The sequence below is a fragment of the Coregonus clupeaformis genome, chromosome 7 (genome assembly GCF_020615455.1).
Source record: "Coregonus clupeaformis isolate EN_2021a chromosome 7, ASM2061545v1, whole genome shotgun sequence".
NCBI lineage: Eukaryota > Metazoa > Chordata > Actinopteri > Salmoniformes > Salmonidae > Coregonus > Coregonus clupeaformis.
Window position 1 is genome coordinate 15,893,053 of NC_059198.1, and position 26,186 is coordinate 15,919,238.

General features: G+C 42.7%; 1 protein-coding gene across 1 annotated transcript in view; it reads right to left on the reverse strand.

The window, feature by feature from the left end:
- Window positions 1-20,520, reverse strand: part of LOC121569912 (nuclear receptor-binding protein 2) — a 72,221-nt gene extending 51,701 nt beyond the window's left edge. Inside the window, exon 1 of the mRNA XM_041881243.2 lies at window positions 19,975-20,520. Within this exon, the coding sequence (XP_041737177.1) occupies window positions 19,975-20,094 (120 nt within the window). The 5' untranslated portion in view covers window positions 20,095-20,520. The remainder of the gene's footprint in view (window positions 1-19,974) is intronic.
- Between the last annotated feature and the right edge of the window lie 5,666 nt (window positions 20,521-26,186).

Below are 26,186 nucleotides of genomic sequence, written 5' to 3' on the forward strand. Positions count from 1 at the left end.
CGAAGGGGTGTAGACTTTGGCTACCCGAACATCCCCAAAAAACTTTGCAGAAGACCAAAACGAACAAAAACGTCACAAAATGTAGTCATAATATATACACAAACTGTTCCGAACTGTTTCGGCTGGGAAGCATGCATACGCCTTAAGAAAAGCAGCTTGGCAGAGTTTGGTGGCATGCAAGAACTGAATGTCGGACACATCCAACGGACATTATCTCACACCTTGAGAAGATTGTAAAAGGTCGGCACAATATCTGGTAAGGGGTAGAACGTGCTTAACTCTTATACTCTTCATAAATTAAATAAAAAATGAACAAAAGGCGAGCACTCACTTTCTCTTATAACACGTCTTAATAGACCACAAATATCTGAGTATGTCAGGACAGTAGTTAACTTGATGAAAAAATCTCTCCGACATATTGTTCTTTTTTATAAGGTTGTAATTAGCTAAGTGGCTGGTGTTGAGCTTGTTAAGTTGACCCCATGCAGAGAAAGAGGGAGAAGAAAAGGGAGAGAGAGCGAAAGAGAGACACAGTTAAGGGAGAGAGAGTGTCCTTTGGCAGTGTAGTGTTTGTGCTCATGATTGACGGGTATCTGTTGTACCTCTCTTACCCAGGCACTCCAGGGAGGCAGTGTGATGACTGAGTGACACACTGGACTGACAGCTGGGAGTCTGACTGGCTCTTTGGCAACGTGTTAACATCTGCATTACAGCTGAAGAGCACTAGGACTTCAGATTGTGTGACAGAGGAGTGTCCATTCAATTAGCATAATGAAAGACAAAGCAGGATCAAAGTGTCTGTGCAAGCACGGGCCAAGGTACACTACATTAGCCAAAGGTATGTGGACACATGATTGTCGAACATCTCATTCCAAAATCATGGGCATTAATATGGAGTTGGTCCCCCCTTTGCCGCTATAACAGCCTCTACTCTTCTGGGAAGGCGTTCCAGTAGATGTTGGAACATTGCTGTGGGGACTTGCTTCCATTCAGCCTCAAGAGCATTAGTGAGGTCGGGCACTTATGTTGGGCGATTAGACCTGGCTTGCAGTCGGCGTTCCAATTCATCCCAAAGGTGTTCGATGGGGTTGAGGTCAGGGCTACTGTGCAGGTCAGTCAAGTTCTTCCACACCGATCTCAACAAACCATTTCTGTATGGACCTTGCTTTGTGCACGGGGGCATTGTCATGCTGAAACAGGAATGGGCCTTCCCCAAACGGTTGCCACAAAGTTGGAAGCACAGAATCGTCTAGAATGTCATTGTATGCTGTAGCGTTAAGATTTCCCTTCACTGGAACTAAGGGGCCTAGCCCGAACCATGAAAAACAGCCCCAGACCATTATTCCTCCTCCACCAAACTGGTGGTGAAGTGTGATTCATCACTCCAGAGAACGCGTTTCCTCTGCTCCAGAGTCCAATGGCAGCGAGCTTTACACCACTCCAGCCGAAGCTTGGCAATGCACATGGTGATCTTAGGCTTGTGTGTGGCTGCTCGGCCATGGAAACCCATTTCATGAAGCTCCTGAAAAACAGTTATTGTGCTGACGTTGCTTCCAGAACTGACTTGTTGGAAAGGTGGCATCCTATGACAGTGCCACGTTGAAAGTCACTGAGCTCTTCATTAAGGCCATTCTACTGCCAATGTTTGTCTATGGAGATTGCATGACTGTGTGCTCGATTTTATACACCTGTCAGCAACGAGTGTGGCTGAAATAGACCAATCCACTAATTTGAAGGGGTGTCCACATACCTTTGTATATATAGTGTATGTACTAATATCACTCTTTTATAAATATCCAATGCCACTTCCCCTGAGCTGCCCACAAAGAGAGCCTACTGCACTAGTAAAGCTATTTCTCATAAACTCATAGCAGGAGGCCATTCACAGAAGCCAGAACCATGTTTAATTCATGAAGAGTCGATCGGTGTTGAGTCACATTTTATTATATTCTGGCCCCTGCATGCAAAAGACCTGCTTACTTCTCGCCAGGCTGCTGAAACAAGAAAGAGATGCATTCAAATTTGAAAATGCAAATCTCCTATAATCCCTTAAGCATGGAGGACAGGAGTTATTTTTATTTAGGCAGTGGTGAGATTTCTTCCGCCATGGCAATGATTATGGACAATAATGCGAGAGAGCATATGAACTTGGAGGGTTCTGAGGGATTGACAGGTAAATAATAAGGTTAGATGTTCATTGATCACATCCCTGACCTAAAACCCTTCTGGTAGTTTCACATTTGCCTTGTGTTTAGGTAAAGAAGCCTAAACCTCTAACAAAATAAAAGGTCAAACACCTTTGCTTCTTGGGTTAAGGTTGCATGACAACTCTAGTTTTTGGAAAGTCTGGTTTCAAAACGTATTTGAAGTAGGAATGTTAACGTTTTGTTGGCCTCATGACCTTGCCCTTTCCTGTAGGCCCCTTAATCCTCTCATGCTGCTGGTTGGGGGAGGGTGATGACCTTTGGCTTCAATAATGAGACTGCAAGGCTGTTATTCTTTGGACTTTTGACACTATTGCTATGCTTTGAGGCATCTTGGCTATACAATTGCACATACTGTATCTTCAGTCTATAGATCACTGATAGGTGAATAAAGTATATCCTAGACTGTGTCACCCCACCACTATACATAAAATATGACTGAGAGCTTCCAACACAGTGAAGCAGAACACATCAAGCACTTATCCCCGCGTTTGCCCAACACCGTGAGTCAAAACCTGAATTCCCCGAGTTTTGACAAAGGGACTCATACAGCTGTGAATCAGCTGCGAGCTGTTGCTCAAAACCAGAATTCCCCATAAAAGTACAGGACTAACATGAGTCAAGACATTTATTCTCTTAGACACTGAGCAAATTACTAAAAGCAACTTTTAAAGAGAGGCGCCATCCCCTTTGCATCGAACAAGATGGATATTAATATTTAATGCAGAATAGGAAAATGGAGGCCAAGTGAAAAAGCTCTACTTCTCCCTACTGTCAGTGACAAATGGTGAAAAATGGATCAGCGTATGCCTTATGCTTTAAATTATGCAAATCTTAATCTTAAATCTTTGTCTGTAGTAATATGCACTTTCCAGATGTATCTCTAGTACTCCAAATTAACATGTCAGAATGAAGGAAGAATTAGGAAGAATGTTAATCAATCAACCATACAAAACAGGGCTAAAATTAACATTTTGCCACTCAAACAGCTATAGGCCAAAGGGTAATGCTTGAGTTTTGACATTGAGAATTACACACCGGTGGCACCCTCAAACTGCATAGTGACACTGTGACATGGATCCAAGGTGGCAGGGAAGTCATGGCATTTAGACAACGGTAACATCTACGGAGGAGGCTTGCAGGAGGCGTCAGCCATTCCTCAAAGATTTCTTCCCATGCCAGCTACCCTGTCGGAGGGAGCGTGAGAATGAGAAGCTCCATTTCACATGACTCAAGTGGAAAACGGTGATGGATACTGCGTTGTATACGATGGCCCCAAAGGGCCTCATCAATGAACGCTCTCATGTTGTCAATGGTTTAATCAAGTCCAAGGTAATATAGGCCTAATCAGTTCAGATATTACACTAGCACAAAAGCAGGATCCATCAGCGCAACATATCAAGCATTACAAGTGACACCAGTTTAAATAAATAAATAAATACATCTGCTGCATTTCTTTCAAATAAGAGGATCGCCGCCCCTGTTAATGACAGACTCTAATTGGTTGTGTTGGACACCATCTGGTCTGTTGTTTGCTCTGCCTCATTCAGATCTCAGCCCCATGACACTTGGTGATATGGGTTCACACCGTGTCCTGGCAACATGATCTATCCACACTACTGCACCTGACAGACACTATTCTTAGCCCAGGCCAGGAGGACCTCTCTCTCTCCCGTTGCACTCCTCTTGGTACTCCAGGGTCATGTTCATTCGGCAACCAAAGGGAAAAAAACGGACTGAACCAGGGTGGGACAACATGGACTTGTCAATGAGAAATGCTCATTTGCGTTTTCCATTGCAAAACATTTTCCACTGTGTGCCCTAATGTACACAACACAGGCTGCAGTGGAGAGAGGCTGGGCTGGGGCTGTTAGTGGACTTGGGTTAGGCACAGCAGGCAGCCAGCCACGCCAAGTCTTCCCTACCAGGTGGCCAGAGGGTAAATAATACCTGGACATGCCATGCGCTGTGCTGTGTGAAAAGCTGACAGCCTATTGTAGACACTGACTGGCAGTTGTTTGGATTACATATTTTGTTTCTGCTACCTGACATCTGACAGTAATAGGCCACTTAAGAAGAATGATCACCAATGTCAGTTATTTCATTAACGCTTTTTAGCATTTATTAACACCTCTGAACTATCTGTGTTTGCTGGAGTATGAATGTGCATGTCAGCATATCCTCTATATGTTTGCTCAAAGGCAAACACACCGTAATTTCGTGAAAGTTTATGACCAAAGGCTGTTCTCTGAGATAAAATTATGTAGCAACAATGTTTTATTATTAGTTAGGAAAATGTTTAAAAGCCACCTACAGGTCAACTCGATACTGTATCTAGAATAATGTGAATATTAACTAGTGTGGTAAAATGCAGAGTTGGAAATAGTATGCTAGTACGATAGTACAGTCGTGGTCAAAGGTTTTGAGAATGACACAAATACTAATTTTCACAAAGTCTGCTGCCTCAGTTTTGATGATGGCAATTTGCATATACTCCAGAATGTCATGAAGAGTGATCAGATGAATTGCAATTAATTGCAAAGTCCCTCTTTGCCATGAAAATGAACTTAATCCCCAAAAAACATTTCCACTGCATTTCAGCCCTGCCACAGAAGGACCAGCTGACATCATGTCAGTGATTCTCTCGTTAACACAGGTGAGAGTGTTGACGAGGACAAGGCTGGAGATCACTCTGTCATGCTGATTGAGTTAGAATAACAGACTGGAAGCTTTAAAAGGAGGGTGGTGCTTGAAATCATTGTTCTTCCTCTGTTAACCATGGTTACCTGCAAGGAAACACGTGCCGTCATCATTGCTTTGCACAAAAAGGGCTTCACAAGCAATGATATTGCTGCTAGTAAGATTGCACCTAAATCAACCATTTATCGGATCATCAAGAACTTCAAGGAGAGAGGTTCAATTGTTGTGAAGAAGGCGTCAGGGTGCCCAAAAAAGTCCAGCAAGCCCAAGGACCGTCTCCTAAAGTTGATTCAGCTGCGGGATCGGGGCACCACCAGTGCAGAGCTTGCTCAGGAATGGCAGCAGGCAGGTGTGAGTGCATCTGCACGCACAGTGAGACGAAGACTTTTGGAGGATGGCCTGGTGTCAAGAAGGCCAGCAAAGAAGCCACTTCTCTCCAGGAAAAACATCAGGGATAGACTGATATTCTGCAAAAGGTACAGGGATTGGACTGCTGAGGACTGGGGTAAAGTCATTTTCTCTGATGAATCCCCTTTCCGATTGTTTGGGGCATCCGGAAAACACCTTGTCCGGAGAAGACAAGGTGAGCGCTACCATCAGTCCTGTGTCATGCCAACAGTAAAGCATCCTGAGACCATTCATGTGTGGGTTTGCTTCTCAGCTAAGGGAGTGGGCTCACTCACATTTTTGCCTAAGAACACAGTCATGAATAAAGAATCCTCCGAGAGCAACTTCTCCCAACCATCCAAGAACAGTTTGGTGACGACCAATGCCTTTTCCAGCATGATGGAGCACCTTGCCATAAGGCAAAAGTGGTAACTAAGTGGCTCTGGGAACAAAACATCAACATTTTGGGTCCATGGCCAGGAAACTTCCCAGACCTTAATCCCATTGAGAACTTCTGGTCGATCCTCAAGAGGCGGGTGGACAAACAAAAACCCACAAATTCTGACAAACTCCAAGCATTGATTGTGCAAGAATGGGCTGCCATCAGTCAGGATGTGGCCCAGAAGTTAATTGACAGCATGCTAGGGCAGATTGCAGAGGTCTTGAAAAAGAAGAGTCAACACAAATATTGAGTCTTTGCATAAACTTAATGTAATTGTCAATAAAAGCCTTTGACACTTATGGAATGCTTGTAATTATACTTCAGTATACCATAGTAACATCTGACAAAAATATCTCATAACACTGAAGCAGCGAACTTTGTGAAGACCAATACTTGTGTCATTCTCAAAACCTTTGACCACGACTGTACAGTAATCCTAGCTGCTGGTGTAATGAACTACTCTCATGCCATAAAACATGTCTTCACACCCCACGAAGGTCAATTACAGTGGGGTGTGAAATTATTGACACCCTTGATAAAGATGAGCAAAAATGACTATATAAAATAAATAATTAAATGACTGAGCTATATTGTATGCTCCAAAAAATGGGGAACTTATATTTTTTATACTAATACAATTGCTAAGAGAAAGAGATTTTGTTTAACAAGTACTACTTTCTTTCTCTCATTTAGGTAGGGGTCAAAATTATTGACACCCCTGTTCTCAATACCTTTCAATACCTCACCTTGCGAGGATTGGACTGAGATTGAGACTGAGATGGCCATTGCAAAATGTTGATTTTGTGGCCAATTAACCATTTCTTTGTGTATTTTGATGTGTGCTTGGGGTTATTGTCTTGCTTTAAGATCCTCTTATGGCCAAGTTTCAGCCTCATGGCAGAGGCAACCAGATTTTTGGCAAAAATGTCCTGGTACAAGGGTAAAGTTCATGATGCCGTTGACCTTAACAAGGACCACATGACCAGTGGAAGCAAAATGGCCCCATGACATCAATGATCCACCACCATATTTTACAGTAGGTATGGGGTTCTTTTCTGCTTATGCATTCTCATTTCGACGCCAAACCCACCACTGGTGTACGTGGCTCTATTTTCATGTCATTTGACCAAAGCACTGGTTCCAATCCAAGTGCCAATGCCATTTAGCAAACTCCGCCCAAGCCTAAACAGGGGTGTCAATAATTTTGACCCCTACTTTTTTTTAGAGAAAAAAAGTATTACTTGTTAAAAAAAATCTTGTTCTCTGAGCAATTGTATTAGTTTAAAATAATACAATTTCCCAATTTTTTTGAGCATACAATAAACTAAGTATTTGAAATATTGATTTTATACAGTAATTTTTGCTAATCTTTATCAAGGGTGTCAATCATTTCGGACCCCACTGTCCATTTGTAGAGGAAGAGAAAGTTCAATGGTTTACACATACAGTAGCTTCAGTATGGTGTTTCTTTTAACATGAGAAAAAAAGAAGAAACCCGCACACTGCTCTTGATAGTATCTTTTAACATGGGAAAAAAGAAGAAACCCGCACACTGCTCTTGATAGTATCTTTTAACATAAAATGTCTGGAACTATAAAACTCTGAATGACAATGAGTTTTCCACACTGTTCTGTTTACTCTATTTGTCAATGACTTTTTAACTTTTTTTAAGTACAGTGTGGAGTATCAAATGAGGGGTACATTGTACATTATTCTCAAGGCGAGATTCCCCTGCCATCTGAACTCCTCTGCTTTTCAGTCATACAGGACACTGTCTGTCTGCTGCAATGTCATAAAACCATTAATTAATCAATCTCCCGATGCGCCCAAAGGGGGAGGGACATTATATCACTACTTCATACAAGCAGTGGCCATCATTCCAGGTGAGAAAACCTCCTGTCCACGCACAGATATTAATCTGAGTTTGGCCAGCCCAGCCAATTCTGAGACCAGGTCTTGTGGTAACGGTAGCCAGACATGCTACACTTTAGTAATGTAGGTTGGGTCAATGGGTTGTTATGATGGATCAGGTTTAACTGCAGTCTTACTCTATATCTTCATTAAGGAGGAGGTCCTCCCTTAAAGGCAAGACATTCCAACACAAACATCGATTCTACACTGAATCGTTACCATTTGTCGACACCCAGCAGGTGATTTACCGCGCATGGCTGATGTTCATGTTGGTCTGTCTTGTCCTGGAATTCTATCCAATAGGCCTAACCAGATAGATTCGTAAGCAATTCTTGAAGATTAACATTATACTTTTTTTTATTTAATCTAGATGCTTGCTTTTTATTTTGTCTGAAATCTATGTGTTTCACAATGACAGATAATCCAACAGACTCTCCCTGAAAGTGTACATGTAATTCAATCTGATTGGATATCCTCCATGGCCATTGTTTTAGCTCAACACCCCTGTAATAAACAATAAAGTGGACTCCAACAATGTGATGAGGGGGGGATTCATTTCTGTTAAGTGCTTTTGCATAACAGCGAGTGTCTATTTAAGACATGACATGACTTGTCCCTGTTTCCCCTGCAGGGGACATCGCAGTGGGTGTCATTCCGGCGAGAAAGTCTGCATTGGATCATTAGGACGCAGCGGTCATTGGAGAGATCCCTTAAAGCAAGACAGCACTTACAGCTAGCCAGGACATGACAGGGGCTTACAAGGGCCAGCTATGCCTGTGGCTTGGACTGAGCTGAGGGTTTGGTGGCCATTAGGATAATTATTTGCTTGAGGACGTGTGTCAGTTACAGTAACCACATGAATTTGATCCACGTACAGTACTGTAATATCATGTAGGCCTACTGTATAGTACTGTAACTGTAAAGTTCAACTAAAGACGTTGCTGACAATATTCTTAATTTTTAAGATACATCAACTTTCTCCATGACAGGCATGTCAAGCATGAACCTTGTAATAAGTTGCCATGGAGAAGCAGTCATGCGGTCATTACATTTACATTTACGTCATTTAGCAGACGCTCTTATCCAGAGCGACTTACAGTTAGTGAGTGCATACATTACTTTTATTTTTTATTTTTTTATACTAGCCCCCCGTGGGAATCGAACCCACAACCCTGGCGTTGCAAACGCCATGCTCTACCAACTGAGCTACATCCCTGCCGGCCATTCCCTCCCCTACCCTGGACGACGCTGGGCCAATTGTGCGCCGCCCCATAGGTCTCCCGGTCGCGGCCGGCTACGACAGAGCCTGGATTCGAACCAGGATCTCTAGTGGCACAGCTAGCACTGCGATGCAGTGCCTTAGACCACTGCACCACTCGGGGTCATGTGCGTAAAGCCGTTGGTGCACATTGTTGGCACCTATTCCCCCCTCTGTCTCAGAACAAAGACCTGCAAGTGCAACAGTGAGCAGTGACACCTGTACAAAACTATGCAAATATATGTGCCTGTCAATCATCATTCTCATGGTCCCTCAACAGTCATGAATTTACATTGAAACAAGAAGAGATAAGATGTACTTTATTGGCCATTAATTTACAGAGAACAGAAATGTGTCTTTATGCTCACAACCCCACCCCCCGAGACACACACCCACATACTCCGAGTTGCTGGAAGCAATGGGTCAGCCGCAGTGCAGTGCCCCTGGAGTAATTATAGGGGGTTAAGTGCCTTGCTCATGGGCACAACGACAGGCGATAGTATCTAGGATGATGCCAGCAACCCTCTGGTTGCCGGCTCACTTCGCACAAGATTATCTTGTCAGAGCTGGCATTCAAACCAGCAACCCTCCAGTTACTTGCCCGCTTGTCTAACTAGAAGGCTGCCTGCCGATCCCACTGGGTCCTTCCATCACTGTAGTCCCATCTTCACCGCTACTACTATTGCTGTAATAGTGGATACAAGCATGGGATGATGGACAATGTGTCTCACTAGGGAGGATTATTTGGGCAAAGATCACATTTCCCTCCATCTCTCTCCCCTGCCCCCTGGGGTTAAGTGGTGAAGGTGCGTTGGGCTGCAGGGGGCGGAGAGCTCACTCATCGATGGGCCTCTTTCATTATACACTACTCCCTGGACTAGTGATTATCTCCCCAGCTAGGCCACAGATAAAAGTCCCACTCTTACAGATCAGGGTAGAGTAGAGTTGCTCCACCAGGTCCCTTGGGGAAGAATAGAACTCTGGAATGTACACTCCTTCCGAATAGGATGATAAGAAACGAGGGATGGGCACAGTTATTCAAATATCCAAACGGACGTTAGTATTCGAATACATGCAAGAGTATTCATTTTTGAAGATGGAAAAAAGTATTTGTCTCAATTAAATAAAATGATCTATGTGACATTGCTACACACTAGCACAAATCAGTGGCTACTTTCTCTCTCTCTCCCTCCCATGTCACACACACCAGCCCCTGCCCATCACCCGCCCTGCTGCAACGCGCACATCTCTCCAGAGTCGCGCAAGCTGCGCAGCAAGTACATTTAAACAAAAGTTACCAAAAAACGACATGTATTTCGACTGTTTTTCAAAAAACTCATTACATTATTTGAATAGTGAACTTATTTCAAATGCCTATCTGTGTTTTATCTTAAAAACGGATGGAATTCTGTGATGACTCAATACATTGCTTTTGTCATGCTTTCTGAGGTCCATCTGGCTGTCCTTGTGTAAGGGCTGCACAAACACCAAACCAGACACTATGATTGCCCCAAAATAAGCAGTGTACCACAAAGCTTTGAAATCAAGTTGCAGAGTTGGCGACTACTTAGCCTGAGTGCCGGTCTGTTTCTGCTTTCTTGCCAACTCCTTATGGAATTGTCGTGTTTGGCATGACAATGAGTGACAAGGAGTTGGCAAAGTAAGATAACACAAACAGATCTGGGACCAGGCTAGTGACTACTAGCTAAGGTTTTTGCAATGACGTATAAATTGACACCGATTGCTAATAAAAACATGACACAATTGACAAAGAGGAAACAAGGCCTGGCAAAACCAACATGAGCCAACTTAGTACAAATCCGCTCCTCGTCCCACTCTACGCCTTGACCTCTTTCTCCCCTCTCTCTCCATATGAAATCCTGCGACTAGTGAGGTCCGGCCGCCTGACAACCTACCCGCACGACCCCATCCCCTCCTCCCTTCTCCAGACCATCTCTGGAAACCTTCTCCCATTCCTCACTTCCCTCATCCCTGATCACATCCCCTCTGACTTCAAAATGGCCCGAGTCGCTCCCCTCCTCAAGACACCAACACTCGACTCTTCTGACGTCAAAAACTACAGACCAGTATCCCTTCTGACCAACTCTCTCACTATATCTCTCATAACGATCTTCTTGACACTAACCAGTCAGGCTTCAAGATGGGTCACTCAACCGAGGCTGCTCTTCTCTGTGTCACGGAGGCTCTCCGTACTGCCAAAGCTGACTCCCTCTCCTCTGTTCTCATCCTCCTAAATCTATCCACTGGGTTCGACACCGTGAACCATCAGATCCTCCTCTCCACCCTTTCAGGGCTGAGCGTCTCAGGCTCTGCACACTCTTGGATTGCATCCTACCTGGCAGGCCACTCCTACCAAGTGACGTGGAGAGGATCTGTGTTTGCACCACATACTCTCACTACTTGTGTCCCCCAGGGCTCGGATCTAGGCCTTCTCCTTTTCTCTCTATACACCAAGTCACTCCGCTCCATCATATCCTCACATGGTCTCGCCTATCATTGCTATGCGGATGGCACTCAACTACTTTTCTCCATCCCCCTTCTGACATTCAGGTGGTGACACGCATCTCTGCATGCCTGGCAGATATCTCGGCTTGGAAGTCGGCCCACCACCTCAAGCGCAACCTCGACCAGACTGAGCTGCTCTTCCTCCCGGGGAAGGCCTGCCCGCTACAAGACCTCTCCATCACGGTTGACAACTCCACAGTGTCCCCCTCCCAGAGTGCAAAGAACATTGGGTTGACCCTGGACAACACCCTGTCGTTCTCTGCAAACATCAAAGCAGTGACTCTCTCCTGCAGGTTCATGCTCTACAACATCCTTAGAGTACGACTCTACCTCACACAGGAAATGGTGCAGGTCCTAATCCAGGCACTTGTCATCTCCCGTCTGGATTACTGCAACTCGCTGTTGGCTGGGCTCCCTGCTTGTGCCATCAAACCCCTGCATCTTATCCAGGACGCTGCAGCCCGCCTGGTGTTCAACCTTCCCAAGTTCTCCCATATATCATCCCGCTCCTCCACACACTTCACTGGCTTCCAGTTGAAGCTCGCATCCACTACAAAACCATAGCACTTGCCTAAGGAGCAACAAGAGGAACTGCCCCTCCCTACCTTCAGGCTATGCTCAAACCCTATACCCCAACCTGAGCACTCTGCTCTGCCAGCTCTGGTCTTTTGGCTCTCCCACCCCTACGGGAGGGAAGCTCCCGCTCAGCCCATTCCAAGCTCTTCTCAGTCCTGGCACCCCATGGTGGAACCAGCTTCCTGCTGAAGCTAGGACAGCAAAGTCCCTGCCCATCTTCCGAAAACACCCTACCTCTTCAAAAAGTATCTTAAGTAATCCCACAGTACCCCCCCTTTCCCTACTATGACTGTGATATGTGGTTGTCCCACCTAGCTATCTTCAGATGAATGCACTAACTGTAAGTCACTCTGAATAACAGCCTCTACTAAATAACAGCCTCTACTAAATAACAGCCTCTACTAAATAACAGCCTCTACTAAATAACAGCCTCTACTAAATGACTCAAATGTAAATGTAAAATAGATTACATCAAAAGCGTGTCTCTGCCTGCCACATAATTACTATGTCTTCCTAATGCCCACATTGATTTCTTCCCATGTCTAGGTGAAGGGACGGGGTAGGTTTAACCTAATCAGCCACTCCAACAAGCAGGATTGATCTAGCTTCTGACAGACACCAAATTGTTTCTGCCTCCTTGAGACACATGACAAAGGCTTTGGCTTAATGTCTTGATTTGCCTTTCACATGGATGTCAATGGAAAACAACACATGGATATTGGTTGTAATTGTTGACAGAAAATGTCTTCCTTTGGCTAGTTTTTCAACCTCTGGAGCCTTGCTTACCTAGTCTGTCTCTGAAAGCAATCAAACCACTGTCTGATAAGGTCTGAGGAGTAATATCTGCCAACCAACTCCTAAGGATATAAAACCAATATACTTAACATTACCTATAGCTTGTTCTGCTTAGGCTATAAACTAACTCTTATAAGCATTTGGTTCACCATGAGTAAATACCAAACCTTTCCCCTATTGACTCCTTTATTGAACATCTAAATGCACTCCATATTCTGCCTGCCTGGACACACCTAGGCTTGCTTAATGGTGCAACAGGAATGCAAAACAATGTGACTCAGTGGATAGCACTTAGCACTTACTCTAAACAGTCCAGTTTTTATTGTATCAAGGAGCTCATTGTCCTATAATTTATGATTCAGCTCGAGCTCATAAAAATGACGCAATAGAACAAGTACTCATCATGTAGCGTGATAATAATAATAATAATATGTCATTTAGCAGACACTTTTATCCAAAGCGACTTACAGTCATGTGTGCATACATTTTTACGTATGGGTGGTCCCGGGGATCGAACCCACTACCCTGGCGTTACAAGTGCAATGCTCTACCAATTGAGCTACAGTGTTATAACCATGTAATAGGCTAGTCCTCATCATTCATACATATTAGAGAAATAGTCAACAGTAAAGGTAATAGGGTGATTCCATAGGAAGTTCAACCTGAGCATGTACAGATAAAGTTAGTCATTTCCAAATGAAACCACGTTCTTAAGGTCTATACACTGTATGTGTGCCATTCAGAGGTTGAATGGGCAAGACAAAATCAATATTAGGAAGGTGTTCCTAATGTTTGTTATACTCAGTGTATGTTGGAGTTCAGGCTTTATTTGACCAGTTTAAGTAGGAAATTGCATGAATTTTGACAAGTACAGAGTAGGAGGCCAAGTCTCAAAAAAGGCTTATGAGACAATCATATTTCATGGCTTTTAGAAAGGGGCTCACATAACTTGTTTTTCCACTCACAGCTGTCCCACAGTGTTAGTTATGAAGTGCAGATGTTATGAAGCAATACAGACCAAATTGAAGTGTCTTGAGGTTTGTTTGTGTGTTATGCTATCTTGAAAAGATAGGGGGTGACTTGGACAGGCAATGTAACATCCATAATGTTTTTTAGGAAAAGCTTTTGTAAAACAGTCCCCTTACATGTTACACCTTACACCTTTCTTATTTTTCTGGAATATGTGTGTATTGTTTTTAAATTGTATTGCTAGGTATTACTGCACTGTTGGAGCTAGAAACACAAGCATTTCGCTGCACCTGCGAAAACATCTGCAAATCTTTGATTTTACATTGGATCATCTTGAAACTTTCTCTGTAAAGCCAACTTTCAACAACGTTTTATATGGTCTATAATTGGTTTCTCTCTTTTCATTGTCAGTATCCTTGTTCAGCGTTATGATATGAATAACATCCATAAAGGTTGTGGATGTGATGGATATTGATTAATCATATCTTAGCTTCAGAAGCTTGTGCATTCACTGAATTTTATTCTGAGAAGTATTCTTCAGACTTTTCCTGAAGCAATTGTTGATATCTCTAAAATCATGTGTTCTAACTAAGATTCTCTTGGAAAATATATGCTGAAATGCATGTCTCATACATGGCAGTACTGTTTTTTAGATAGAAACATGAGAAGAGTATTTATCAACAATCTGTGAATAGATTAAGGTGTTTATTTAGTCACATGCACATGGTCGCAGATGTAGTTGCAGTGTACAGTGAAATACAGTGCAGGTGTGAACGAAACAATAATAAAAATAATAATAATAACAATAATATATACATATTTACAACTGTGACAATGATGAGTGTATTTTTCAAATGAAAAGCCTCCCAAAATATACTGACTTCATTGGCAGTAAATACACATGTATACTGTCTCATTTACATATTTTGTTACAATATTTCAGAATAATTATTATACAAAAACGTCTTATATTTGTGTCTACATTCAACTGGTAATGGTTATATATATATATATATATATATATATATATATATATATATATACACAGTGGGGGAAAAAAGTATTTAGTCAGCCACCAATTGTGCAAGTTCTCCCACTTAAAAAGATGATAGAGGCCTGTAATTTTCATCATAGGTACACGTCAACTATGACAGACAAAATGAGAAAAAAAATCCAGAAAATCACATTGTAGGATTTTTTATGAATTTATTTGCAAATTATGGTGGAAAATAAGTATTTGGTCAATAACAAAAGTTTCTCAATACTTTGTTATATACCCTTTGTTGGCAATGACACAGGTCAAACGTTTTCTGTAAGTCTTCACAAGGTTTTCACACACTGTTGCTGGTATTTTGGCCCATTCCTCCATGCAGATCTCCTCTAGAGCAGTGATGTTTTGGGGCTGTCGCTGGGCAACACAGACTTTCAACTCCCTCCAAAGATTTTCTATGGGGTTGAGATCTGGAGACTGGCTAGGCCACTCCAGGACCTTGAAATGCTTCTTACGAAGCCACTCCTTCATTGCCCGGGCGGTGTGTTTGGGATCATTGTCATGCTGAAAGACCCAGCCACGTTTCATCTTCAATGCCCTTGCTGATGGAAAGAGGTTTTCACTCAAAATCTCACGATACATGGCCCCATTCATTCTTTCCTTTACACAGATCAGTCGTCCTGGTCCCTTTGCAGAAAAACAGCCCCAAAGCATGATGTTTCCACCCCCATACTTCACAGTAGGTATGGTGTTCTTTGGATGCAACTCAGCATTATTTGTCCTCCAAACACGACGAGTTGAGTTTTTATCAAAAAGTTATATTTTGGTTTCATCTGACCATATGACATTCTCCCAATCCTCTTCTGGATCATCCAAATGCACTCTAGCAAACTTCAGACGGGCCTGGACATGGCTTTGTTACTTTGGTCCCAGCTCTCTGCAGGTCATTCACTAGGTCCCCCCGTGTGGTTCTGGGGTTTTTGCTCACCGTTCTTGTGATCATTTTGACCCCACAGGGTGAGATCTTGCGTGGAGCCCCAGATTGAGGGAGATTATCAGTGGTCTTGTATGTCTTCCATTTCCTAATAATTGCTCCCACAGTTGATTTCTTCAAACCAAGCTGCTTACCTATTGCAGATTCAGTCTTCCCAGCCTTCCCAGCCAATTTTGTTTCTGGTGTCCTTTGACAGCTCTTTGGTCTTGGCCATAGTGGAGTTTGGAGTGTGACTGTTTGAGGTTGTGGACAGGTGTCTTTTATACTGATAACAAGTTCAAACAGGTGCCATTAATACAGGTAACGAGTGGAGGACAGAGGAGCCTCTTAAAGAAGAAGTTACAGGTCTGTGAGAGCCAGAAATCTTGCTTGTTTGTAGGTGACCAAATACTTATTTTCCACCATAATTTGCAAATAAATTCATAAAAAATTCTACAATGTGATTTTCTGGATTTTCTTTTTTCAATTTGTCTGTAAAAAAAAAAAAAAATTACAGACCTCTCTCATCTTTTTAAGTGGGAGAACTTGCACAATTGGTGGCTGACTAAATACTTTTTTCCCCCACTGTATATATATATATATATATATATATTACACAGTATACAGTGCCTTCAGAAAGTATTCAGACCCCTTTACTTTTTCCACATTTTGGTAGGTTAAAGCCTTATTCTAAAATTGATGAAATTGGTTTGTCCCTTGTCAATCTACACACAATACCCCATAATGACAGAGCAAAAACTTGATTTTAGAAAATGTGGCTAATTTATTCAAAACAAAAAACTGAAATATAACATTTACAGAAATATTCAGACCCTTTACTCAGAACTTTGTTGAAGCACCTTTGGCAGTGATTACAGCCGTGAGTCTTCTTCGATATGATGCTACAAGCTTGGCACACCTGTATTTGGGGAGTTTCTCCCATTCTTTTCTGCAGATCCTCTTAAGCACTGTCAGGTTGGATGGGAAGCGTTGCTGTACAGCTATTTTCAGGTCTCTTCAGAGATGTTCGATCGGGTTCAAGTCCGGGCTCTGGCTGGGCCACTCAAGGGCATTCAGAGACTTGTCCCGAAGCCACTCCTGCATTGTCTTGGCTGTGTGCTTAGGGTCGTTGTCCTGTTGGAAGGTGAACCTTCGCCCCAGTCTGAGGTCCTGAGCAAGAGCATCAAGGATCTCTCTGTACTTTGCTCCGTTCATCTTTGCCTCGATCCTGACTAGTCTCCCAGTCCCTGCCGCTGAAAAACATCCCCACAGCATGATGCTGCCACCACCATGCTTCACCGTAGGGATGGTGCCAGGTTTCCTCCAGAAGTGACACTTGGCATTGGGGCCAAATAGTTCAATCTTGGTTTCATCAGACCAGAGAATCTTGTTTCTCATGGTCTGAGAGCCTTTGGGCAAACTCCAAGCGGGCTGTCATGTGCCTTTTACTGAGGAGTGGCTTCCGTCTGGCCACTCTACGATAAAGGCCTGATTGGTGGAGTGCTGCAGAGATGGTTGTCCTTCTGGAAGGTTCTCCCATCTCCACAGAGGAACTCTAGAGCTCTGTCAGAGTGACCATCGGGTTATTGGTCACTTCCCTGACCAAGGCCCTTCTCCCCCGATTGCTCAGCTTGGATGGGTGGCCAGCTCTAGGAAGAGTCTTGGTGGTTCCAAACTTCTTCCATTTAAGAATGATGGAGGCCACTGTGTTCTTGGGGACCTTCAATGCTGCACAATCCTGTCTCGGAGCTCTACGGACAATTCCTTCGACCTCATGGCTTGATTTTTGCTCTGACATCCACTGTCAACTGTGGGACCTTATATAGACAGGTGTGTGCCTTTCCAAATCATGTCCAATCAATTGAATTTACCACAGGTGGACTCCAATCAAGTTGTAGAAAGATTCCAAGGATGATCAATGGAAACAGGATGCACTTGAACTCAATTTCGAGTCTCATAGCAAAGGGTCTGAATACTTATGTAAATAAGGTATTTTTGTTTTTTATTTTTAAAACATTTGCAAAAATGTCAAAAACCTGTTTTAGCTTTGTCATTATGGGGAATTGTGTGTAGATTGCTGAGGATTTTTATTTATTTAATCCATTTTAGAATAAGGCTGTAACTTAACAAGATGTGGAAAAAGGGAAGTGGTCAGAATACTTTCCGAATGCACTGTATATACAGTACCAGTCAAAAGTTTGGACACACCTACTCATTCAAGGGCTTTTCTTTATTTTTACTATTTTCTACATTGTAGAATAATAGCGAAGACATCAAACCTATGAAATAACATATATGGAATCATGTAGTAACCAAAAAAGTGTTAAACAAATCAAAATATATTTTATATTTGAGATTCTTCAACGTAGCCACCCTTTGCCTTGATGACAGCTTTGCACACTCTTGGCATTATCTCAACCAGCTTCATGAGGAATGCTTTTCCAACAGTTTTGAAGGAGTTCCCACATATGCTGAGCACTTGTTGGCTGCTTTTCCTCTATTGTATAAGAGAAAAAAAGACCTGTTAGGGTGTGGTGCCTGGCCTTGTATACTATTCAGGCTGCCTGTAATTATGTAATTCTAAGGTATTATGCCTTCTGCTGACATTTTAAAAACATTCCAAATGAAAACAAATGTGTTCTGATAGATTTAGATCAAGAAATATTAAGGTCTATTTCAGACACCGTAACATCCATAACGGATGGTGTAACATCCATAACGATAATTTTTCTTCTCTAAAGTAATAATGGAAATGACAATCATTTCAAAATGATTGTTTTTTTTGTGTTCAGCCAAGCCTTTCTTTCAAAATGGCTATCCATGTTTTGACCTAAGACTTACAAACGCACTGACTTTTGCTAATATGTTCAGTCTCCCCAAAAAGCTTGTCCAATTCATGTAACATCCATAACGCATCTTATTATCTTTATTTCTCCAACATGCCAATATTTAGAAGACCACTTTTTGGGGGTATACACTCACCCAAGGGATACTATAGATCCTCACATCAAAAGTTTCATTTATATATATATTTTCTATTCTGTGATACATTAAAGTTGTTATTTTGCAACAAATGTAATGTCCATAATGCTGGAATCGCCCAGTAAAAGGTGAGATGCTACATGCTACACATGAATGAAAGTCTCATTCATGAATTGTTGCATCCTATCGATGTGCCCTCCATCTCCTCTCCTAGTAGCATTAGTACCATGTTGAAATGAGAACATCGTAAAAGTGTCACTGGAGGGTTTATGGTAATGTAGACAGACAAAGTGACCCAGAAACCAGCAAACATACTGATGTGTAATCAATGAGTGGAAAAACACTGGGAGCGACGGTGGGAGGTGGTGTGCGTGTGTGTGTGTGTGTGTGTATGTGAGTGTTGTTGGCCAACCGTGTCTGTCATGTGAAGTACGCTGTGTCGGAGAGATAGGAGGGAGGTCAGGCAGTTGTGGGAAGCACGGTGGAACCTACGGGTGTCCCACAGAGATAACCTTCAGTTTCAATGCTGAAGCCTTATCTTCTCTAGAACTTGCTACTCACTAGGCAGGGCCATTCTTTTCTGATGCAGTTGTTGATGATGGAGTTGGTTTTCTAACTGTCTTCCAGACAGGTCTGAAGAGCTACATTGTATTGTATTAACCATATTGGGCACACCATTGTAGTCAGCATTGCCTCTGTGTTGACCTTATCATTAATGAGGCAGATTGTATCTGCAATGTGGCTAAATATCATATTCATACACTTTTACTACTGTATAATACAACAAGCGCAATTTCTTAATAGTCTAAAAATCATAGATCAACACAGATTATTTGGAAAAAATATAATAATTGTCAAACCAGTATAGGCTCTTATTGATAAGAGGGTTTGGTTCAATAAGCCATCCATCACTCCAAAATAATTGTGTGTTCCATGCAATTAATTTGATAAGGGCCCACGCCCTTTTCTGTTAAATAATAGAACTGAGGGGCGGTTTAAAGACTACTGTATGGGTTGCACCTGCTGCTGCCACAATACAGACATCATCAGACAGGCACGACCATCCAACCCCCAATGATAGGTTATTAGATTCATTACGACAGATAGGCCTAGCAGACATCTCATGTTCCAAACTGACTGATGTATTTTTCTTGTCTCCCCTTTAGCTGTTAATATGTGTCGCCTACGCGGCAGCAATGGAAACGCCTGCAGCAGACAGTTGATTCACTGCCACCGGCGCAACCAAATAGATAAACCAACCTGCTCCTTTCGCTTTTGCCAGCGACCGCATGGGCTTTCTTCCAGGATTTCACTCTCATCTTCACTCTCCTCCTCCTTCCCCTCGGACCCTGAATTCCTCTCTGCGACGGACATAGTCATTGTATTCCGTGTTTTATGTTATTCCCCGTTGGTTTCACTCGAATGTAGCGCAGACGTCGCGCGCGAGTAAAGGTTTCACAAAACACCTTAGAAATGTACGCCTTATAAAGTTAAAATAAAAAGCTTCAATAAATTATGTAATATTCATGTTATTAGGTTAAACGAGGAAAAAGCTTCCAGTCTAGTGCGCGCACTCAACTGCAACTGCATGCTAAATAGATTGCGAAATGTTGCCCCTACTACCCGTATTCACAGCGCAAAACCACTGGAATGGAAAAAGCCTGTATGGGAAAGACGAAGTTGTTTTCCGATGCCTCCCTTTGTTTCGTTATTTACTTTTCCCATTTACGGTATGAAGTATTATAATTTTTTACATCTACCACCACCATGCGTCATGTCGGTGTTGTTGTTGGTTCATTTGCTTCACCTATGTGAAGCTAGACACTAACGATTAGCCACAAAAGAGGAATTGGCGGTTCGCCTTCAAAATAAAAGTCCCTAATTGAAACGCAGCAAACGGATACAAATCAGTCTACTCAGTGACACCCACACAGAACACAACTGTGAAGAGTTTACACAAATATTAGCGTCATAGCTCTTATTGTGGAACTTTAACTATGGGGAATCACCTCACTATCCAGGCTACTGGACCCTGAACAGCTTATACCCCCAAGCCATAAGACTGCTAAATAGTTAACCAAATAGCTCCCTGAATTATCTGTGCATTGACCCACCTTTGCACTCTCTTTTGACTCATCACATATGCTGCTGCTACTGTTTATTATCTATTTTGTGGTCCTCTGTAGCTCAATTGGTAGAGCATGACGCTTGTAATGCCAGGGTAGTGGGTTCGATCCCCGGGACCACCCATACGTAAAAATGTATGCACACGTGACTGTAAGTCGCTTTGGATAAAAGCGTCTGCTAAATGGCATATTATTATATTATATTATTATCTTGTTGCCTAGGCACTTTACCCCTCCCTATACTGTGTATCTACCTCAATTACCGTACTCCTGCACATGGACTCGGTACTGGTACCACGTGTATACAGCCAAGTTTTATTTTCTTTTTAAAAAATTATTTCACCTTTTTTAAACAGGTAAGCCAGTTGAGAACAAGTTCTCATTTACAACTGCGACCTGGCCAAGATAAAGCAAAAGCAGTGCGATAAAAACAACAACACAGAGTTACATATGGGATAAACAAAACGTATAGTCAATAACACAATAGAAAATGTATATACAGTGTGTGCAAATGTAGTAAGTTATGGAGGTAAGGCAATAAATAGGCCATAGTGCAAAATAATTATAATGTAGTATTAACACTGGAATGATAGATGTGCAGAAGATGATGTGCAAATAGAGATACTGGGGTGCAAATGCGCAAAATAAATAACAATATGGGGATGAGGTAGTTGGGTGGGCTAATTACAGATGGGCTGTGTACAGGTGCAGTGATCGGTAAGCTGCTCTGACAACTGATGCTTAAAGTTAGTGAGGGAGATAAGAGTCTCCAGCTTCAGAGATTTTTGCAGTTCGTTCCAGTCATTGGCAGCAGAGAACTGGAAGGAATGGCGGCCAAAGGAGGTGTTGGCTTTGGGGATGACCAGTGAGATATACAGTGGGGAGAACAAGTATTTGATACACTGCCGATTTTGCAGGTTTTCCTACTTACAAAGCATGTAGAGGTCTGTAATTTTTATCATAGGTACACTTCAACTGTGAGAGACGGAATCTAAAAAAAAAAATCCAGAAAATCACATTGTATGATTTTTAAGTAATTAATTTGCATTTTATTGCATGACATAAGTATTTGATACATCAGAAAAGCAGAACTTAATATTTGGTACAGAAACCTTTGTTTGCAATTACAGAGATCATACGTTTCCTGTAGGTCATGACCAGGTTTGCACACACTGCAGCAGGGATTTTGGCCCACTCCTCCATACAGACCTTCTCCAGATCCTTCAGGTTTCGGGGGCTGTCGCTGGGCAATACGGACTTTCAGCTCCCTCCAAAGATGTTCTATTGGGTTCAGGTCTGGAGACTGGCTAGGCCACTCCAGGACCTTGAGATGCTTCTTACGGAGCCACTCCTTAGTTGCCCTGGCTGTGTGTTTCGGGTCATTGTCATGCTGGAAGACCCAGCCACGACCCATCTTCAATGCTCTTACTGAGGGAAGGAGGTTGTTGGCCAAGATCTCGCGATACATGGCCCCATCCATCCTCCCCTCAATACGGTGCAGTCGTCCTGTCCCCTTTGCAGAAAAGCATCCCCAAAGAATGATGTTTCCATCTCCATGCTTCACGGTTGGGATGGTGTTCTTGGGGTTGTACTCATCCTTCTTCTTCCTCCAAACACGGCGAGTGGAGTTTAGACCAAAAAGCTCTATTTTTGTCTCATCAGACGACATGACCTTCTCCCATTCCTCCTCTGGATCATCCAGATGGTCATTGGCAAACTTCAGACGGGCTTGGACATGCGCTGGCTTGAGCAGGGGGACCTTGCGTGCACTGCAGGATTTTAATCCATGACGGCGTAGTGTGTTGCTAATGGTTTTCTTTGAGACTGTGGTCCCAGCTCTCTTCAGGTCATTGACCAGGTCCTGCCGTGTAGTTCTGGGCTGATCCCTCACCTTCCTCATGATCATTGATGCCCCACGAGGTGAGATCTTGCATGGAGCCCCAGACCGAGGGTGATTGACCGTCATCTTGAACTTCTTCCATTTTCTAATAATTGCGCCAACAGTTGTTGTCTTCTCACCAAGCTGCTTGCCTATTGTCCTGTAGCCCATCCCAGCCTTGTGCAGGTCTACAATTTTATCCCTGATGTCCTTACACAGCTCTCTGGTCTTGGCCATTGTGGAGAGGTTGGAGTCTGTTTGATTGAGTGTGTGGACAGGTGTCTTTTATACAGGTAACGAGTTCAAACAGGTGCAGTTAATACAGGTAATGAGTGGAGAACAGGAGGGATTCTTAAAGAAAAACTAACAGGTCTGTGAGAGCTGGAATTCTTACTGGTTGGTAGGTGATCAAATACTTCTGTCATGCAATAAAATGCAAATTAATTACTTAAAAATCATACAATGTGATTTTCTGGATTTTTGTTTTAGATTCCGTCACTCACAGTTGAAGTGTACCTATGATAAAAATTTGTAAGTATGAAAACCTGCAAAATCGGCAGTGTATCAAATACTTGTTCTCCCCACTGTACCTGCTGGAGCGCATATTACGGGTGGGTGTTGCTATGGTGACCAATGAGCTAAGATAAGGCGAGGATTTGCCTAGCAGTGATTTATAGATGACCTGGAGCCAGTGGGTTTGGCGATGAATATGTAGTGAGGGCCAGCCAACGAGAGCGTACAGGTCACAGTGGTGGGTAGTATATGGGGCTTTGGTGACAAAACGGATGGCACTGTGATAGACTACATCCAATTTGCTGAGTAGAGTGTTGGAGGCTATTTTGTAAATGACATTGCCGAAGTCAAGGATCGGTAGGATAGTCAGTTTTACGAGGGCGTGTTTGGCAGCATGAGTGAAGGAGGCTTTGTTGCGAAATAGGAAGCCGATTCTAGATTTAACTTTGGATTGGAGATGCTTAATGTGAGTCTGGAAGGAGAGTTTACGGTCTAACCAGACACCTAGGTATTTGTAATAGTCCACATATTCTAAGTCAGACCCGCCGAGAGTAATGATTCTAGTCGGGCGGGCAGGTGCAAGCAGCGTTCGATTGAAGAGCATGCATTTAATTTTACTAGCGTTTAAGAGCAGTTAGAGGCTACGGAAGGAGTGCTGTATGGCATTGAAGCTCGTTTGGAGGTTTGTTAACACAGTGTCCAATGAAGGGCCAGATGTATACAAAATGGTGTTGTCTGCGTAGAGGTGGATCTGAGAGTCACCAGCAGCAAGAGCGACATCATTGATATACACAGAGAATAGAGTCGGCCCGAGAATTGAACCCTGTGGCACCCCCATAGAGACTGCCAGAGGTCCAGACAACAGGCCCTCCGATTTGACACATTGAACTCTATCTGAGAAGTAGTTGGTGAACCAGGCGAGGCAGTCATTTGAGAAACCAAGGCTATTTAGTCTGCCAATAAGAATGCGGTGATTGACGGAGTTGAAAGCCTTGGCCAGGTCGATGAAGACGGCTGCAAAGCTGGAGCAAGTTGCAGCGGAGGGTGCAGAGCTGGTGGCCGGGGTAGGGGTAGCCAGGTGGAAAGCTATAGCAAAATGCTTGTTGACATTTTCAATTATCGTAGATTTATCGGTAGTGACAGTGTTTCCTAGCCTCAGTGCAGTGGACAGCTGGGAGGAGGTGCTCTTATTCTCCATGGACTTTACAGTGTCCCAAAACTTTTTGGAGTTAGTGCTACAGGATGCAAATTTCAGTTTGAAAAAGCTAACCTTTTCTTTCCTAACTGATTGTGTATATTGGTTCCTGACTTCCCTGAAAAGTTGCATATTGCGGGGGCTGTTCGATGCTAAAGCAGTATGCCACAGGATGTTTTTGTGCTGGTCAAGAGCAGTCAAGTCTGGGGTGAACCAGGGGCTATATCTGTTCTTAGTTCTGAATTTTTTTAATGGGGCATGCATATTCAAGATGGAGAGGAAAGCACTTTTAAAGAACAACCAGGCATCCTCTACTGACGGAATGAGGTCAATATCCATCCAGGATACCCGGGCCAGGTCAATTAGAAAGGCCTGCTCGCTGAAGTGTTTTAGGGAGCGTTTGACAGTTATCGTTACTCATTGTGTATTTATTCCTTACGTTATTTTATTAGCTTACTATTATTTTTATGTCTCTCTCTGCATTGTTGGGAAGGGCCCGTAAGTAAGAAATTCACTGTTAGTCTACACCTGTGACAAATACAATTTTATTAGATGCTTTATTTTATTGAATATTGTGTGCATTGACATTCATGTTGCAATGTACAGCCTTACCTATGGATTGTGCATCCATGTAATGGGGTATCAGTCGACTCCGTGACACCCACAGAACACAACTGTCAAGAATTTACACAAATATTAGCTTCGTAGCTCTTATTGCAGGACTTTGACTGTGGGAAATCACCTACCCAGTCAACCTATTGTGCGTATTGAATATTCAAATTGCAATGTACAGTCTTACCTATGGATTGTGGAGCCATGAAATCGGGTGTCAGCCTACTCAGTGACACCCACAGATCACAACTATGTAGAGTTAGGTGATTTCCAACAATGATTTAGGACAAATATGACATGACTCCACTATTTGTAGCCGTTCAATTAAGGACTTTTATTTTGAAGGCAAACCGCAAATCGCACTATTGTGGCTCATCATTATTGTGGCTAACTTCACATAGGTATCTGCTTCAACCCATGCATGGGCTTCAGCATTGTGAATCTAACGGCATTAAAGGTCACATAAACATAATTTTCTAAATATAAGTCCCCCTGTAAAACCTTTTTACTTAACCGTTACTGAACGTTTGTATGATTTAAAATCACAACATTTATAGTTTAAAGTTACATAAACATATTTTATTGAAAATACAAACAATATTACATTTACATAATTTAGCAGAGCACTTATCCAGAGCGACTTACAGTAGCAATTAGGGTTAAGTGCCTTGCTCCAGGGCACATCGACAGATTTTCACCTAGTCGGCTCGGGGATTCAAAATAGCGACCTTTCGGTTATTTTGCCCAACCAGCATTATTTTTACTATAATGACTATGTTTTTTGTTATAGTCCCCTGTAAAAAAAACAACAACAACAATAACAACACAATACCAATACTGGAAGTGTTAGTGGTTTTTAACTGCAGTCAACTCGTAACAGAACAGGATTTAAGAGTAACAATGTCCCCTGAACCCCCCAGTCTTAGACCCCAGTATCTATGCTGCATTAGCCTATATTCCAGGGGCCTAGGGACAGTCTGTCTTATACGTAAAAATGTTTGCACACATGACTGTAAGTCGCTTTGGATAAAAGCGTCTGCTAAATGGCATATTATCTTATCTGGTGTACTGTTTGATCTTAGGAATGCTCTCTCTAATTCCCCTCTATTTCTCCACTCCTGGAGGACCTGAACCCTAGGACCATGCC